Here is an 18,035-nt window from a genome sequence, read left to right as displayed (position 1 = left end):
TGGAAAAAAGGGATTTGTTGAGATTTTTCTCATCCTGGAGTCTACACAGGCTTCAGAAAGTACTGTTCACCCGGCGATTTGCACAGGAAGTTCTATCAAAATTGCAAATACTTAGGGTGTACTTTTCTGGGGAATGGGGCCTACAGCTTTCATCAGGTTTTCAAGAAGCTTGGACTGAAATGAACCATTGCCAGGTAAACATAAATGGGGTCGATTTTTAAGGAAAGCATAATTTTGACTGGGAAAAATGGGTTTTCTGTGTTAAAGCAAAGTCATGTTTTGGTATTGTTTGAATTGACTTACTTTTAAAGATTTCTTATGTAGTTAGAACTCTCAGTAATATAAGAGGGTAAATATATTTTTCTAGCACTTGCAAAAATTTGGGATGCTGAACTTTGACTTACCACCTTGAGTTTTGTGCCCCTCCCTAATCAAGCAACTCTCCTCTCCAGGGGAGCAGTACTCCTTAGTGTTTCAAAAGGGAGACAAAATGTTAGAGGAAACTCAGCTAATTCTTGATGGGAATGATGAAAGAATAGAGGTAATAAATCTGACTGTATCACAGTGATAGCTGATCTTAAAAACCTGGGTTAAATCATTTCTTAAAAGCCACCTCTAAGGCCTGGACACAATCTAATACCTCAAACCTTAGCCATACCTATAGCATTTGTCATGCTATACTGTAATTACTTTATCTGCCTCTCACCCTAAAGCCTCTAGTCTTTGGATACTCAGTATCTAGCAGTGTCTGACATGTAACAGTATACATATTTATTGGCTGGGGAATGGGCCTGAGGAGTATTTTCTTATTCAGTGGCTGATAAGGGAGGAGACCTAGGTGTTTCTTAGTCATTCTGGAAGATTTGGGCTCCAAACCCTCATGCTACCTAGAACTATAATGGTATAAAAGGAAACTCATGTTCACTGAGCATCTGGGAAGGGACCTAATTTTACTGATTTCAGAGTCATGTTAAGACTGGGACAGCATGCTTAATGTTAGATTACTGAAAGTATACAGTGACAATGTACATAGCCATCCTACAACTTGCAAAATGCTCATATTGTGCAAATGTTACTTACTTACTTGGTCAAAGAAACCAGTAAATCTTTAGGTTTCATAGAGTTGAAAATAAGGACTTGCTAATAGCTTTGTTCTGGTTAGCTGAAAGGTTTATAAGCCCAAGGGAAATGAAAGGTTGAAGTGGTAATGGGCTTTAAATGTTAGCTATCAATGAGATTTTTGAGCGTGTGGGAATTTTTGAGGATTAAAGATTATTTCAAGACACATGAGTTGGGACAGTAAGTCCTAGAAACTATCCAGAAAAAGTGATTATTTTTCACCATCTTGTCTATTAAATTGTGGTGAATACACAAAACTTACCATTTTAACAATTTTTAAGTGTACAGTTCAGTGGCATTAAGCATATTCATATTGTTGTGCTATCACCACCACCATCCATCTCTAGAATTTTATCTTCCTCCAACTGAAACACTACTGATTACATGCTAACATCCCATTTTCTACTCCTTGGCCTTGGCAACCATCATGTCACTTACAATCTGACAGCTACAGGAACTCACATAAGTAGCATCATATAGTATTTGTTCTTTTGTAACTAGCTCATTCCGCTTAGCATGTCTTCAAGGTTCATCCATGTTGTAGCATGTGTCAAAACTGCCTTTTAAGGCTGAGGAATATTCCATTGTATGTGTACACCACATTCTGATTATCCATTCACCTGTCATAGACATTTGGGTTGCTTCTACCTTTTGGCTGTTGTAAGTAATGATGCTTTGAACATGGGTATACAAATAGCTGTGTTAAGTTCCTGCTTTTTACTTTTCAGTATGTGTACCCAAAAGTGAAATAGCTGGATCATATGGTAATTGTGTTTAATTTCTTTAGGAATCACTTTATCATTTTCCAGTGACTGATAATCCCACCAGCAATGCACCAGGGTTCCAATTTCTCCATGTCCTTGCCAACAGTTTTTCTCTTGGTAACAGCAATGCTAATGAATATGAAGTGGTATCTCGTGGATTTGACTTGAATCTCCATGACTAGTGATGTTGAGTATCTTTTCATGTGCTATTGGCTATTTGTCTTTCTTCTTTGGATAAATGACTGTCAAGTCCTGTGTCCATTTTTTAATCAGGTTGTTGTTGAGTTGTAACAGTTCTCTATATATTGTGGATAGCAATCTCTTATAAATGATTTACAAATATTTTCTCCCATTCTATGGGTTGCCATTTAACTCTGTAGAGTCTTCTCTTCTATTAAGCTCACTAGAACTAGGTTTTTAAAAAAAAGGTTTAGGCCTAACTAACCCTATACTCCTAAGATAATCTAAGGAGTCAGAGGATCCATGCATAGTAGCTCATCAGTAGTGCATACCTGACAATATGGGTGTTCTGGTTATAAAAGACACCCAACAGCTTGTAACTCATCTGGGCCAGGTATGCCTCACAAGTATCTCACGTGCTTAAATTACAGTGGTAGGCATGTAGTAGGAACTCTACCAAGTTTTTGAAAGTCTCAAAAAAGCAATTTTTCCCTTTTTTTGAAGAGTAACAAAGTACTAATAGAATTTATTACACGAAGGGCTAGGCAGAATTCTAGACAACCAAAGCTACCAGTACCAGTGAACAAGGTACAAGTCCCTGCCCTTGTGGAACTTCCATTTTATTTCAATAACTGGGAAAGACAAATATATAAATAAATTATGTAAGAAGAGGTTAAGCACTATGGAAGAAAAAAAACAGATAAAGGAAACCCTGATTTCTCTGTATGTTTAAAACAGGTGGCCAGGACAGTTCTTGTTGAGCCAGGACATACCTGAACAAAGACATGGAGGCATTAGCTGTGGGGGATAGTTGGTAGGGGATGAGTACCAATGCCTACAGTGGAAGCAAGCCACCAGCTCTAGGAACCACAAGGCAGCTAAGGAGGCTAGAAGCAAAGGAACTACGTAGTAAAAGAATGATAGGGTTTTTTAAGTCATAATGACTTGTGTTTTTACCCAGTGATAATACAGATTTGCTTTTACTTATGGCTTATAGTCAAAGATCAAACACCAATTTATCAGTTTTTAAAAATCCAAAAGAATGGATAAGACTAATGGCTGTGGAAACCTACCAAGGACCACTGTGAATACACTTGAGTTGCAAATATTTTATTTTCTTATTCATACAGTATGAAGTTTTCTAAAGATCCCACAACATGACATTTCATGCAGAAGAAAAACTAAACATTCAACATAAACCACCCCTCCTCCGCCCACCCACCCACACTAAAAAAAAAAAAAAAAAAAAAAAGGAAAGAAAAAAAACCTCATTCCCCAGTAAGGAAATAACGTTTGCACTATTTTTTCTGTAACGCCAGCCAAGATATGCACAAGCAAGAGAAATAGAAAGCATTTGCTAAAATATCTGTAACAAATACTTATGTACAAAAAATTCACAAAAGACTAGTTCCCCCTTGAAGCAGAGCACATGGCAGTTGACACTGGAACAGATCAAACCACTGGCTAGGATTATAAGCCACGTACTGATCCAGAGGAAGAAAGTTACATGTAGTGGAGATTTTCAGTTTGAACATTAACATTTCCAAAGTTTGGCAACATTATCTTTTAAAATTATGCAAATTATGTAAACAAGAGGTACATTTTAAATCGATCTACATGCAAAACTCCATGTCATGCAAGGACACCAAGCACCGAGATTTTTCTCTCACAGACAGAGCCCATGATGTGCAGCACTCAGCTGAAGGAACAGCGATGGCAGGCAGGTGTGCCCAGTTTAAGATTCATTCACCTTGATTCCACCTGCCCTTTTCCACTCATGATTACAAAACCAGTTTTCAATGAAAATCTATATATGGAAAGTCTACTGTCCCAGAAAGCTAACCAAAATGTTCTCTTCCAGCCAACAGTACCTTTGCAGAAAAGGGAAGGAACAATAGCAAGTGGTGGAACATGATACACTACTTTTATATCACACGAATTTAAATTATCCATTACAAATATGGGCAAATCAAAAAAAGCAAACCATCATGCACTCTCTCTATGCCATGTGGTAAAGAAATTTAAGAGGTATAAATTTGGATAAAATTTTGCTCTTCTGTGACGTACAAATTAGTAGGAATTCTCTCATTTTAAGTCACAAATATATGTGGGTGTTTAGATACATACATGCATATTAAATATCACCCTTTTTTTAGATTAGCTGCAAGTCTTTTGAAACACAGAAGGTAAATTTATGGTTCAAACATAGGTTTAATGACAAATTATTTATCTACGTAATAAAACAAATGGATATCCTATGCAGTTACATGATTATTTCAGGTACTCTTAAGTAATGTCTAACATAATTTATAATTGCCTCACATAGCTTCTGGCTTTCATGTATAAAATCACAACTGAAACTTACATTTACTCAGGGACATTTAATAAATGTAATGGCTCCTAGTTATGAAGTAACAGAATGAAGCAGCTGTAAGCTCTGTGCAGGTACTATATGAACACAAGAACAAGCTCTTGGCAGTAGCACTGAACTATACTTTCTCCTCAAGCAGAGATGTAGTAAAAGCTGCTCAGCAATGAGACATAGTCCCTGGAAATATATTCATAGGTATAAATAAAGTTACAAACTCCTTTGTTACAAAAATGTAATTAAGGTAAATAATAGGACGTTAACAAATGCTTTGTCGATCTCTCAAAGGAGAAAGCACAGGAAAAGGAAAGTAGCTGGCCTAACACCCGGCTCAAATTGTACAATCTTCTACCTATATATAAAACTGTGTGAAATAAAAGTAAGGATGTTTTATGTTCTGCTTGGCACTTTTGTACTCTATCTTTTGTTTTTGAATCAAGTATATTAAATTAAAGCCAACCTACTACACATATAGAAAGCTACATATATCTATATATAAATATTTACATATGTATATATAGATACTTTCTTGTTATAAAAGATGAAGAAAAATAAATTAAAAAGCCAACCCCTTCCCTTTCTTCACCACATTGATATGCTCTTTTCATGTTGCTGTCCTTCAGACTTTAAAGTGCTACACTGAGTTATTGAGAGAATAAGAGTTCAATAACACTTAGTTGGCTTCATGAGGCTCATGTTGGAAAATGTGGCTTCACAGAGAAAAATACTTCCATTTAAATACACAGAGAGCATTGCTGGACGTCTTGAGCAGATCTTCAGAGATGGAGAAGAAAGCAAAAGTGTTGGGTGGTACTCTTTAAAAAAGAGTCACACATCTACCACCATCTTTTTGTGGATATCTAGGCCACCTACAACCTGAAACAGAAGGGAACAAATCAAGCTTAGCCATGTTGAAGAAACTTTTTTTAGTCTAAACATCTTATCAAAACTGCAATTTAATAACATGATTTTAATCACTTTCAGAAGCTCTGTTGTTGTTACTGCTGTCTGTTTTTAGCTTGCATTGCCTCTGGTGAGAATTTTCATGGCTTCTTTCTTCCAAGATAATAGGCATTTTATTGTGTTCTAGCATAAAGACTGGCAATTTTATTCCATAAATGGCCAGACTTAGGGCTCTGTAAACTATATAGAATTTCTCTTGCACTTTTTTCCTTTTTTTTTTTTTTTTAACACTTTAAAATTGCAAAAACTGTTCTTAGCTGACAGATGTACAACAGACCTTGGGCAGGATTTGGCCCACTCTGTAGTTTGCTCACCCTACCTCAGTGGTCTCCTAATAAATGATAACTAGATGTTACCATAAAAATTGACCTCGAAAACCAAACATGGGTTTCATTTCAGTCTATTCTAGAAGGTATTAAAAAGCACCAAATGAATAAAATTTTCTGCACATTATTTCCCCATGGAATCAAATACATAGAGTTGTTATAGACATCTCAGTGAATACTGACATGGTAATCTAAAAGTTTAACTGCCTGTATTGTTATTTGGGGGATATTAAGTATAACCTATATAAAGAAAGTGCCTAAGTTCCCAGCTTGATGAATTTTCACAGAGTAAACACCCAAGTAACAGCACCCAGACCACTACCAAGATTCTCCCTCCTCCTGCCCCACCACGCAGACAGAAGTAGCCACTATCATGACTAACACTTTGAGTTAGTTTGGTCTATTTTTAGTCATTTTATAAATAAAATCTCTTCCATGTTTGGCTTGTTTCACTCAACATTCTGTTTCTGAGATTAATCCATGTTGTGTATAATTGAATCTGTATTACTTTCAAATTCAAAATTATTGCTTAAAAAATTATTTGAAAAATAAAATTTAAATAGCCAATCGGTTCTACAATTTCTGTTATGAAAATAGCAGTTTGCTGCCCTGCACTTATTCTGTTTCCTTTTACCTGGAGGCAGGCAATCATTTAGAATTTTTAACTGATTTTCATTATTTAGCTTCAGGTCTTCAAATAACATTCCTACATTGCCTTTTCTTGGATTTAAAGTTACAGACCTTATCTAATGACTTGTTAACACAAAAAATGAAGCTTTAGCTCTTTCTTACACACCTCTCCTACCTCCTACTCCATATACTTCACATCCTTCACTCCTCCAATAGTTATATCTTTATTTTGATTAGAGAGAAACTCAGCTTTTATGATACTATAAAATACTATTTACAGCAGAACTGAATCATAAACTATGATTACTTTTGTTCTGCTACAATTAATAATTATCTGATCTTGTCCTTTGCTGGGTGTTCTATGCATTTATCATTAATTTAACCCCTAACTTCTGTTCTAAATACATTCAATATATTATGTAATTCTGTCAATTTAATTGTCTTTAAATCACTCCTTGAGATTTCCAAGCTGTTCCAATCTAGGCCTGTCATCTCTGGATCTCCCTTCACCATTTCCTGGAGATTTCCTTCCTCCTCTCTGATGTTGGACCCTCTGCTTCCTGTATCCCACATTATCTTTGTTTTGATTTATAACATTACTGCAATGGAAGCACATCCTCCAGTAGTTTCCCAAAAAGAAACGCCTTGCATACCTGACAATGTCTTTATTCTTCCATTTCGTTTGAGTTTGTACAGAATTCTAGTTTGGAAATAACTGTCCCTTAGAATGTAAAGGCAATGCTCCACTGTCTTCTAGTTTCCACTCTGCTACTGAGAAATTCACTGGTACTATGATTCTTGAGTCTTTGTGTGAAGTCCCTCCCCCACCCTGTACCCCAGCTCTTTGGAAGTTTATAGAACCATCTCTTTGTTTCCACTGTTTTAAAATTTCATGACAATGTGCCTAGGTCCAGATTATTTTTATATACTATGCTGGGTACTTAGTAAGTCCTTTCAGTCAGGAAACTCATTACTTTTGGTTATCTTTGATTCATTTTGATTTCCTTCTATTTTCTTTCTGAAACACCTAGCATTAGGTGTTAGATCTCCTACAATGGGTCTCTAAAATTATATTTCTGAGGATAACAACAGATTTTTGTTTTACTTTTGAAGTTTTTACTGGCTTGCAAAACCTGTTTTTCCAAGCTTCTTTTGGGGCTTGGCTTCATCTTTATATTCCATATGAGAGGTTTTCCTCTAATGCCTGGTGATCCTTACCTCTCTGCTTCTGTGGAAGGGGCACTGGACCCTCCATGTACATGGTGGAACTACTGACTGTGGGCTACACTTCCCTTGCTTTGGGAAGATCTGATTTCCCAAAAAGGGCTTTTCCCATCTCTAGGCTGGGGGGTATAAGTCTAGTTGCCAGGGAGTCTAGTCTGGTCATGAAGAAGGCTGGAGATACCAAAATGCAAATATGCTTATCTTCACTAATTTTACTTACACACACACACACCCCCCCCATCCCCCCCCCCGCCCATCTACGCCTACCGTTTCCCAGCCTACAGACTCTATATCTCACCCTCTCCAATCTCTCATTACAGGGCAAGAGAGTCTGAACAGAGTTAAAGAAGGAGATCTACTGTTCTGATTGCTTCTTAAACAGACTTTAAACAATTTTCCTGTTTTAAGCCTCACCTTCATCCCCTCTTTCAGTTATCTTGTGCCACCAATTTCTGAGCCTTTCTGCATTATAAACCAGGTTGTTTCTCGGCTTTCCAAGCTGATAGCTTAAAATTCATTTTTTCTCCTGTCTGCTAAATCAGTTCACTGACTTTAAGTTGCCAAATCTAGTTGCTATCCTCTCTGCTATTCACTTTGTCCTTGCGGGTTCATAACCTTTCCTTCTTAATCCATTCGATTTCACTGGAGTTTTGAGAGAAAGCAAAAATAAGTTCGTCCTCGATCCACTAACTTTACTCGTCACTAAAAATTTATAAATTTTATTTGCATGCTAAGTATTCTGAAAAAATTTAATAGATATATAGTATAGTATGCGATTTAAAAAAAAACAGCTTTCTCATCTCTTTCACTGTTATAGCTTGAGAATCAGAATAAAAAAGAATTCAATGAAGCCAAAATTATGGGCGTGGTCAGTGTACAGAAAGGTTGGTTTAAAACACAAAATAAACATTTTTCTCCATTCCTGGACTATGCCCCTGAAAAATACAAATAAAGGTAATTTATAAAAAATACTGGAAAATGAACTCAAAGCTTATCTTACGTTTTCAGTGTAAGTAACATTGTTTCTGTAATTAAAGATATATTTTAATGTCCTTCTACTACAGGTGGATTTATATGTAATTTCAGGTTACATTTTATATTTACTAAATGCATTTATATACAATCCTTCCTTATCACTCCAGCCAAGAGGTTTCCATTTTTGTTTTGTTCCCTTAAAGTTTAGGATTTCTTTTTTTTTTCCCTTCTTTTGAAAACTGGCTGCTCTCTGTGATGCCACTACGAGCCTGGTCTCGTATCCTAACTCAATTGGAGGCTGGTCTATGGGAGTCCTTCAGTGATCTCTGGCAAGTCAATGAGAAATGGAAGGGATAATAACAAAACAAACACCTGTAGCAGTACCACGTGGCCACAGTTTAGTTTCCAGTTTCAAGCCTAACTTTCTTCCAAAAAGACCTGGCTTGTTCTTTAAACTAGACCACCACCCTAACTGTTCCAAACAAATGCAAAGATAGTATCCCTTGAGATAAAAGATGATACTTAAAGGATAATGTGAATTTCTACATAAAGCAAAATTAGCTACTTGGGTCCTTACATAACTCATACCAAAGTCATTTGTTTTTCCTTGTGTGGTCTAAATAAATGAAAAGGGGAGGAAGAAAATCTTCCTATAGAAGCGTCCAGTCACAACTGAAGAATTTTAAAACTTTTTGTTACCTTTGCCTCTCCTCTGGATTCGCTATCATCTCTAGCTTGCAGTTAAAACTCTTTACAACACAGCAAAAAGCTAACATCTTTGTTTTAAGGTCCAAAGTAGAGAAGAAAAGCTGAGTGGATATGTTCCTATTTGGAAGCAGTGTGTGCTGGCAACTCCTTGGATCTACTGAAGAAAGGCTGTAAACTGGCAGCTAGGCTGTTGCTTCAGTTCCTGCCTGTAGTTTTCTAGGGCTCCCCATAACTATAGTCCCCAGCTTTACAGAGCCCTTGGCCCAAAACACAAAATCTACCCACCAATAGCCTGGAAAAGAAGTGAGGTGGAAATCACCAGTTACATTGCCTCGCCGCTAAGTTTAAAATGGACAGGAACTCCCTTTCCGTCCTCATGAAGCCAAGCCTCTGGATTTCTAGATGAAACTCACGAACACGTTATTTCTCGCAAAAATATTTTTAAACATGTTTATTTTTAAATGAACCTTAAGAGTACAACCTAGTTGTAAATTTGGGGGACTACCAACAAAAAGTAAAAGTTACTAGGTACCATTCTTGTGGTATTTTATCAGACAATCACTTAGTATTAATTCTTGAGAATCAATTGTTATTTATTAACAGTGACAACAAAAAATGTAAGAAATACTCAATTAGGTAGTTTTTAAAGTTTTTTAAAACATAAATGAAGGACCAGCTCTTTTGTACTTACAGCACAGAATTCTTCAAAGGATATTCTTCCATCTCCATCCTTATCTGCATTTATTATGGTTTTGTCTACAATTTGCTGTAACTGTGTATCTTTCAGATTGTTCCCCACCATCATCTTCAGCACCTGGAAGAGTTCCCCATTGGAAATATAGCCATCTTTATCCATGTCATAGATACGGAAAGCAACTAAAAAGAGAGGGCAGAAAAAAATCAATGGCAAGTATAAGGTAACCACAAAGGAATACTTTCAATAAGAAATAAAGCAGTAAGTTGCCAAACATCTAGAATTATAACTATGAGGATGGCTCCTTTCTACAAATAGACCTTGCCTTTAGGTGCAGTTTAACACAGCTGTTAAGAATGGAGTCAAGAGTGCTTAGGCACAGGTTAAGTTATTGAATCTTGAAAAGATTTTAATTTCTGCACATGTAAAACTGAGGCTAATAACAGGTCCTGCTTCTCAGCTTCCTTAAAGTACTGAATAAGGTAATACATATAAACTGCTTAGAACAGTGTCTGATACATGATAAAATCTCAATAAAAGATAGCAACTACTATTACTGTTATTCTCATTTATATAAAGGGTTCATTTGCAAAGGGATGTTTGCATATATCCTGTGGCTCACAGAACTGGTATTGAATAAAATGTGTCTCTAGTTAAAAGTTGAGTTATTTATTTATTTTTTAAATCAAAAGCGAGATTATTCTACCAAATCCCCAATCCATATTCCAGTCAAGGAATGAAAAGTCAATCAAGCCCCACACAGACTGTTGGTAAAAGGAATTATAACTTTTTACAGGAAAAAAACAGGTTTTGCTTTTTTGTTTGTTTGTTTAAGTTCCTAGGCATTTGAGAGTAGATGAAAAAATTTCACACATTGAAAGGTCTGTGCTTTCTTCTTTTATGTATTTGAATGTTCCCTTCCTGCTGCCTCTTCTGTGCAGCTGAGGTCCTGATAATAGTTGTGCAACTGCACTAAAATCCTATCTCCATGTCATTCTATGGTTTTATAACCTAGTATCAAAGTATGCTTTCAATTTATAATGCTCCAAGAACAGCTGAAAAGATGTGAATTAAATTCTTCAAACCTTCTTTGTGTGCATAGTATTTGATGGGCATAGGTTGGGCACTGGGCAGTGATTCTGTTGGTTTGGAGAAACATAAATGATGCTACACAGGAGAGTTTTCCTCCCATGTCTGCTGAGGATTAAGAGATCCAGGTTCTCCTCTACTTCAACCACCTGGGGCAGGTATGAAACTCAGGCCTTGGGAATAGATAACTGTATCTCTTCTGATAGGTGCTGCCATGGAAGAACCAAGAGCAGTTTCTAAATAGCTAGGTAATTTGCTCCACAATCCACATAGTGATGTGTCTCCAAGGAGCTCTGAGTCACGTGGCCAATGTATGAAATCTTCGCCAAAGTTCTCATGAAGATCACTATGTTGTGCACCTGGATATCGGGTAATGTGCAAAAGTACACAAAGGAAAACGCTCCTCCAGCCTGCACTGGAAAATTCACCAGTTGCTCACTCTGAGGTGGAAAGAAGGAAATGGTAGTTGTCACATGTGACCCAACCACTGTGTTCATGTACTGAACATGTCTGGAAAGGCTGGTCACTGCTACAGAGTAGAAGCTAGAGTTCCTGATTCTCAGGGTCACCGTGATGGCGAGGATTACAAGGGATTCCTGCTTATTAAATGTAACTTTGACTACTCTGATGCCATCACCATCCACATGGGCTGAATGTGGAAACAGGAAGCGACCAAACCAGAAACCAGTAGACAGAGCAGGACAGACAAGAGAACACACTGCTTAATTCTTTGAGGGCGTAATTTCTGATCACTGTGTGTGATCAAAGCCACCAACTCATTTACTTGCTTTGCTGAAATGCAGCCTGTCCCTTGACACCTGAGACAGGTGATGTTGTCCTGCCCAGTGAATTCCACTCATGGGAACTGGGCAATGGCTTCTTCGTGCTCTTGTTAATCCTGCAAAACCTTCCTGTCATCTTTCTTTCTCTTGCAGAAAGGGGAGCAAGCATAGGGAATGCTGGGACCCGATCCCATGGCTGGCGATGTGCCATCTTTGTCATGTCCTCCCTGCCTCCTGGGTCCTTGGAGCTGCCTGCATTTGGTAAGCACAGGCCGAATGGACAAGAGCTGAATAACTTTAAAAGGCTGCCTATATAAACCAGAATAGTGGACTTCTGACTAAATATTTCTGAAAACAGTATGTGTAAACTAAGTTAACCTCATCACAGTAGAACACTTCTTCCCACTTTTATTGAAAAATCTCCTATCTAAGTCATGTAGTTTATATGGTTGTTTTCAGTAGAAGGAAATTCTACTTTCCTTCAACCTAGCTAAAAAGCAACAATGACACATTGTTAAAAAATACTATGTCTTTTAGAATATTTTAAAAAGTTATAATGAAATATGGGGTAGTAGTGATACTGAGAATAAACTCGGTGAAAAAAAATACTTACACCTCAACTTCTGTTCCTTATCGCCTTTGACACTGAACTGAGAGACTCCCTCAATGAATTCTGAATAAGAACAGAAATGTTTACAAATCAGAAGTTCCAATTTTTTATATAAATAATACATACTCAGTACACACACAAAAAAACTTACATACCCACAAAGGGATATTTTCTTGCTGCAAAAAAAAAGTATTACTTAGCAGTGTCTAAAACTGAAAATGCCAAATAAGAAACATCAACAAATATGGTTCTGTTATGGCTTTTTAAAATTTTGAACTTGGAGTATCAAATCAATTTGAACAAATACTAAGTAACACAACATATGACACTCAAAAACATATTCTTCAAGCTATTTAATTCTTTCTTCTTGGAATACAATGATAAAAAGTCTTTGAAAAAAAATTATAAATGGTTTTGCCAGAACAGTAACAATTATGGATTTCCAGTTCCAAAATTCAGAATCATTTAAAATAAACTTTTGGGAGTTTCATGAAAATGATCGTTTCCCTCACTGCTTGCTGAACATTAAATCATAATCAGTTTTAAATCCCTTTACTTATAATTCAGTTCCTGAAATTAAAGTAACAATCTGTTGATGATTCTCCAGTGAAATGAAATGTTTAAAGCATAAAATCAAGTATAAAATTATGTATCATATTAATATCAGCAAAAGCACTATTCTTTGCAAAATCCAGAATAACTAAAATAAATTAATCCTTTCTATGATAATGCTCATATCCTTATTATTAGCATTTTATTGTTGACTTAGTATAACTCATTCTTTAAAAGTTTTTAAAAATACAAGCTAATGTTACAAGTTTCTCTAAAGTGAGACTAATTTTCTAAAAACAAAGGAAATACTAAATCTTATTTTTAAGATTACTTTATAAAAACAATTTGATCATTTATGAATGAACCAAAAATTCATAGTAAAAAGTTTGAAGTAAAAGATATTAATTCATAAAAGTTCACATACTACAGATTTTGAGATTTTAACATAATTATTGTAAGATCACTAATAATATAAAGACGTTTAAGGAAAAGAAAATTTTCAAACATTTTTGTACATCGAACTATAAGACAACTCATGGATTATCTAACTTACGATGTTAAAAAACTTTCTTACCTTTAAAATCTACTTCTCCATTCCCATCTGTGTCGAATATATCTATGACTCGCTGTACTAACGGATTCTGTTGTAACTCCGGCAGAGACATGAACTCTTCCACGCTCAAAGAACCAGAATTGTCCAAATCAAGCTTCTTAAATCTCTTCCCTAGCCTTTTAATTTCATCAGCATCAACTAAAAGCAAACAAAAAGAGCAAGATTTACAAAATGATTTTATAATTATAGGGATAAATCCAGCAGTTTAATTTCCAATTAAAAGAGTTACATACACTGTTGACTAATTCCTTATAACAGAGAAAGTACATAAATATTTTTATTTGGTTACCTTTTTGTTTTTCTGCACCTGCCATAACATACAACCAACTGTATGCTGAGTACACCAAGATATTACAATAGGATTTACAATGCTAAGCTGATCATGAAAGTCAGGTGATTCTACTAGGTAGGCTAAATCAAACTCTGTTCTATACCAAGCATCTTGGTTTTTGCTTATCTTTCTAAATTTTAATTTACTTTTATTTCTAATAGCTCATGGCTCAAAATCTGAACACAGTTTGAATATGGTTTGAACGTAGTTCAAAAATCCAAAGGCTCCCTCTCAACCTAACCTTGTAGATATCTGATTCCCTTCCTTGAAGGCAATGTTGCCAGTTTCCTGAATATGCTTCCAGAGATCTTCTTTCCCAGTATGAGCAAATAAATTACAGCTCTGGTTTCTTTTTAACACATACACACATATACAAAAACACAGCTAACAAAATTCACTTTTCAATGCTCTAAAGGAGAAAGTAAAAACTGAACAGTTGAAACATGTTTATCAGTTTGTAATTATAAAAATTCAGTACCAAGTATTCATATGCATTCTTGAAAAGGTTTATTTTCTTCTATATTACATTATTGTTTACATTCCTTTAAAAATTAGGTTAATTCACATAATTTTGATGATGGCTTAACAGAAATAAATATGCAAAAATTAAGTACAATCACTAACTTTTCAAAAGAAAACTTACAAGTCAAATGTTACATTTCCCATGAATATTATAATCATCTATGTATACCTATATTATGGGCCACAGTATTAGACACTGAGATCGCAAACTTTTGAAAGTTCAAATATATGACCATCCTCATTTTAAGAACTTAAGGTAAAGTATATATTTTTAAAATCTAAAAATGTTATGTTAAAATGGAATAAGAACTATAATTATCTACACTACTAAAGTATAGACTGTACAATTACAAGATGCTGCTGTAATATGAATTAGTTCATATGCAATTAATAAAGAAGGGAGTGATGTCAGTAGAACACAGAAATGTCACTGGCTCACAGGGATTTTTTTCCAGTAGTTATAAAGGGATCAGGGGCAAGTCTGTTACAATTAAAAAGAAAGTCTTAAAATATGAAAATCTTAAGAAAAAAGTAAAAACAACAAATGCTTTCCTTTAGAGAAAATAACAGCAAGTTTACTGGCTTCAAGAACCTTTAAGTTTTTCAACATTGTTTTCTGGTGAAAACTAAAGGTGCAAATGAACAAGGTGCAAAGACAATTTCTCTTGTCTACCACCTCTCCCCTCCAAATGCCTCTACTGTGAAAAAAGCAATTAACAAAAGTGACTATACCTTGGCACATTATTTAATTTTTACAAAATTAGTTTCTACTGAAGCAGATGCCCTCAAAAACCTATACCTCAAAATAGGAAGCATGAGGCCCAGTTTAAGGCTAACAAGTGAACAGCTATGCTTGATACAAATGCCAGAGGTATTCTGAGCCAGTATTTTTAAGATCAGATCGGTTTTTGTTAGTACTGTTACAAAGCTGCATAAGGAGGGTCTACCCTATTCTTGTTTTTCTCAGAAGTATGATTGTGCAGCATGTGAGGTTTTTCAGGAATGCACTATATTGTATTAAAGCAAAATTGCCTTTATAGTAATTTAATGATTCATCTAAACACTGCTTCAAACAGCAAAACTGATTATATATTTTTTATATTTTATAATTACATGTTTATATTTATAATTATTACATTTATATTATATAATTTTTATATTTATAATAATCCAATCAAAACTTCAAATACATTCTTCATGAACACATTAACTTCACTGAGCATTTTATCCTTCTATTAAAGAGCATTCCCTTCTTTAATGGAATAGATAAAAACAAACTATTCAAATAAACCCTATTTTCCAATTTCCATGATGAAATTAAATAACCTTACTATTGGAGGGAACAAATTTAATAAATTAAGTCCCACAAATGCTTTTCACTATTTATTTACATGTCTTCCCTACCTCAGGGAAGAGTCTATGATTCATTCACTGGTGTTCTGTACATTGCATATAACAGGTACTCAATAAATGTTATAAATAAGTATTATTTTTAAGTGTTTTGGATTTAAAACTTATTGATCAAAATGCCACCAGTATTTAAAGTACAACTCATTAACAAACACCAACTGGCAAACCTTTGAGAACAGTTTCTCAAAGTTCACAGACCTCGCTGAGGGCTTCGCTTCTCTTCGTTTGCCTTAATTTACATACATACCAAGGATTAGTTAACCATTTTCTTCTAGCAATCTTTAGTTTTCCCTTAGTTTACAACAGATCACAAAAGGTAATAAAGAAATTGAACATAATAAATTACAAATGGAAAAAGAAAGAGGACAATGTTTCTACAAATAGTACATCGACAAATCAGGGTCATTTCACTTAACAATAGTTCTAGAGTAAATCATTAACAAAAAAAGAGGGAAGGCAGAAACGTAGTGCCATAATATTTATGGAAACTATCTTAGATTCCATTTACTGAGGCAGGGACATGATTAACAGTTTAGAAAATTACATCATGAAACTGAAACTGAGGTGCTGAAGGATTATGTTTCAATTACCTGGAAAACCCCATTAATTCAGAAGATAGCAAGTCCATAGTCTTGATGAATAAGGAATATTAATAATACCAAGAATAAAGATGAATCATAAATCATCAAATATACTTAGTTCAATTCATCCTTCTTAACACTGTCAAGTTATTTTTCTAAAAGGCACATATTCAGTCAAATTGCTACCTTTTGTGCTTAAAATTTTCTAGTAGCTTCCTGTTGCAAACAAGATAAAATGTCTAAAGCCCTGAACAATATTTAGCCTCAATTTAAATTTCCATCTTTCTTTTCCCATTACCTTTATTTTAGCTACAATGCTCTTGGCACAATTTTTCGATAGCGTAAATTTCATGCCTCCATTTTCCTTATAAACCCTTTGCTGAAATGTCCTTCCCTGAACTCTCCATTTACAAAAGTCCTATCGATTTTTCTGATTAAAAAAAGGAGAAAGTGTTAACTATATATCCTGTAGTTATGAGTATCATTAACTCTCTCTGCCCTTAAAGCAACATTTAAATCCATTTACTTTCTTTTGCTTTACATATCTCATGAAATATTATAAACTAGTTGATACTGTTCTAGATGAGTAGTTTAAACCTTCCTCAATGGCAAAACTATGTGCCAGTGATCACACTTGACAATAAATGGCTTTTTAAAAAAGCCTCTTAAGTGTAACTTGGAGGAAACAAACTCCATCTAATCTTCTCTTCTCACCATTCTCACATACCCCATGCAGCCAAAACTCACCTTGAGCATAAGTCAGTGCAGTCTGAAAGAAGGCAGTATCTATTCTCCAACCACCCATTTATTTCCTCCTTTCCATTCTCTCCTTCCTGCTTCAATTACAATGATGAGTAAGACAGACTAGATTACTCAGTACTTATTATCTAGTTGAGACTAGCTGTGCACTGGAGGAATCTGTACCTAAATAATTGTAATATTTTTAAATAACTAGCTTGGAAGTAAATGCAATGAATATATTTTAAAGCCAAGATCTAAGAAAGCTAGCTTTCAGAAACAAATACTTTCTTTAGGTATATAACAAAGTGACTTATTTGGTTGTTATTTTCACCAGGAGTGGCTATTCAGCACTTCCACTTGCCCACACTGTAAAACTAGATGTTAAAGGATTAAACATATCCTGAAGCATGAAACAGGTCTCAATTCTTGAAATATCAGCATTTACCAAACTCCTACAAATTAGGCACAGATCTCTAAAATAGATCAAATCTATTTTGGCAGCACCATTAAATGTTTCAGATCTCCATTTAGTATCAATTAAATATTAACAAATTTCAACTTTTGGAACCAACTTTCATTGAAAACTTTTCCTACTGCTAGTCCCTAAAACAGATGGACTGGGAAAAAACAAACAAACAAACCTCACCCTCTTGACTCATCTTGTGACTCAGATACTCTTTTTCACATGTTTTGCCAAGTTGAAACTCATGTTATTTTTCTTTTTGTAATGATAATTTTAGGAGTACTCTCTTAATACTTGAAAAAACCCATATTTTCAATTTAAATTACACAAAATATTATAATAATCTCATCAAATCACATATATATTGTCTAAAATCTAAGAGATTAAAAA

General features: G+C 35.0%; 1 protein-coding gene and 1 pseudogene across 1 annotated transcript in view; both read right to left on the bottom strand.

Moving 5' to 3' along the window:
* Positions 1-3,157: 3,157 nt before the first annotated feature.
* The window catches only part of PPP3R1 (protein phosphatase 3 regulatory subunit B, alpha), a 57,755-nt gene continuing 42,877 nt past the window's right edge, over positions 3,158-18,035 (bottom strand). Inside the window, exons 3-6 of the mRNA XM_011365601.2 lie at positions 13,559-13,735; positions 12,436-12,495; positions 9,949-10,133; positions 3,158-5,307 (exon numbers count right to left, since the gene is read on the bottom strand). Of these exons, the coding sequence (XP_011363903.1) occupies positions 5,260-5,307; positions 9,949-10,133; positions 12,436-12,495; positions 13,559-13,735 (470 nt within the window). The 3' untranslated portion in view covers positions 3,158-5,259. The remainder of the gene's footprint in view (positions 5,308-9,948; positions 10,134-12,435; positions 12,496-13,558; positions 13,736-18,035) is intronic.
* On the bottom strand, positions 10,143-12,422 carry LOC105295780 (annotated as a pseudogene).

Source organism: Pteropus vampyrus, unplaced genomic scaffold (genome assembly GCF_000151845.1).
Source record: "Pteropus vampyrus isolate Shadow unplaced genomic scaffold, Pvam_2.0 Scaffold113, whole genome shotgun sequence".
In the NCBI taxonomy this organism is placed as follows: domain Eukaryota; kingdom Metazoa; phylum Chordata; class Mammalia; order Chiroptera; family Pteropodidae; genus Pteropus; species Pteropus vampyrus.
Note: the sequence above shows the minus strand (reverse complement) of the source record. Positions and strands in the feature narration are given on the sequence as shown.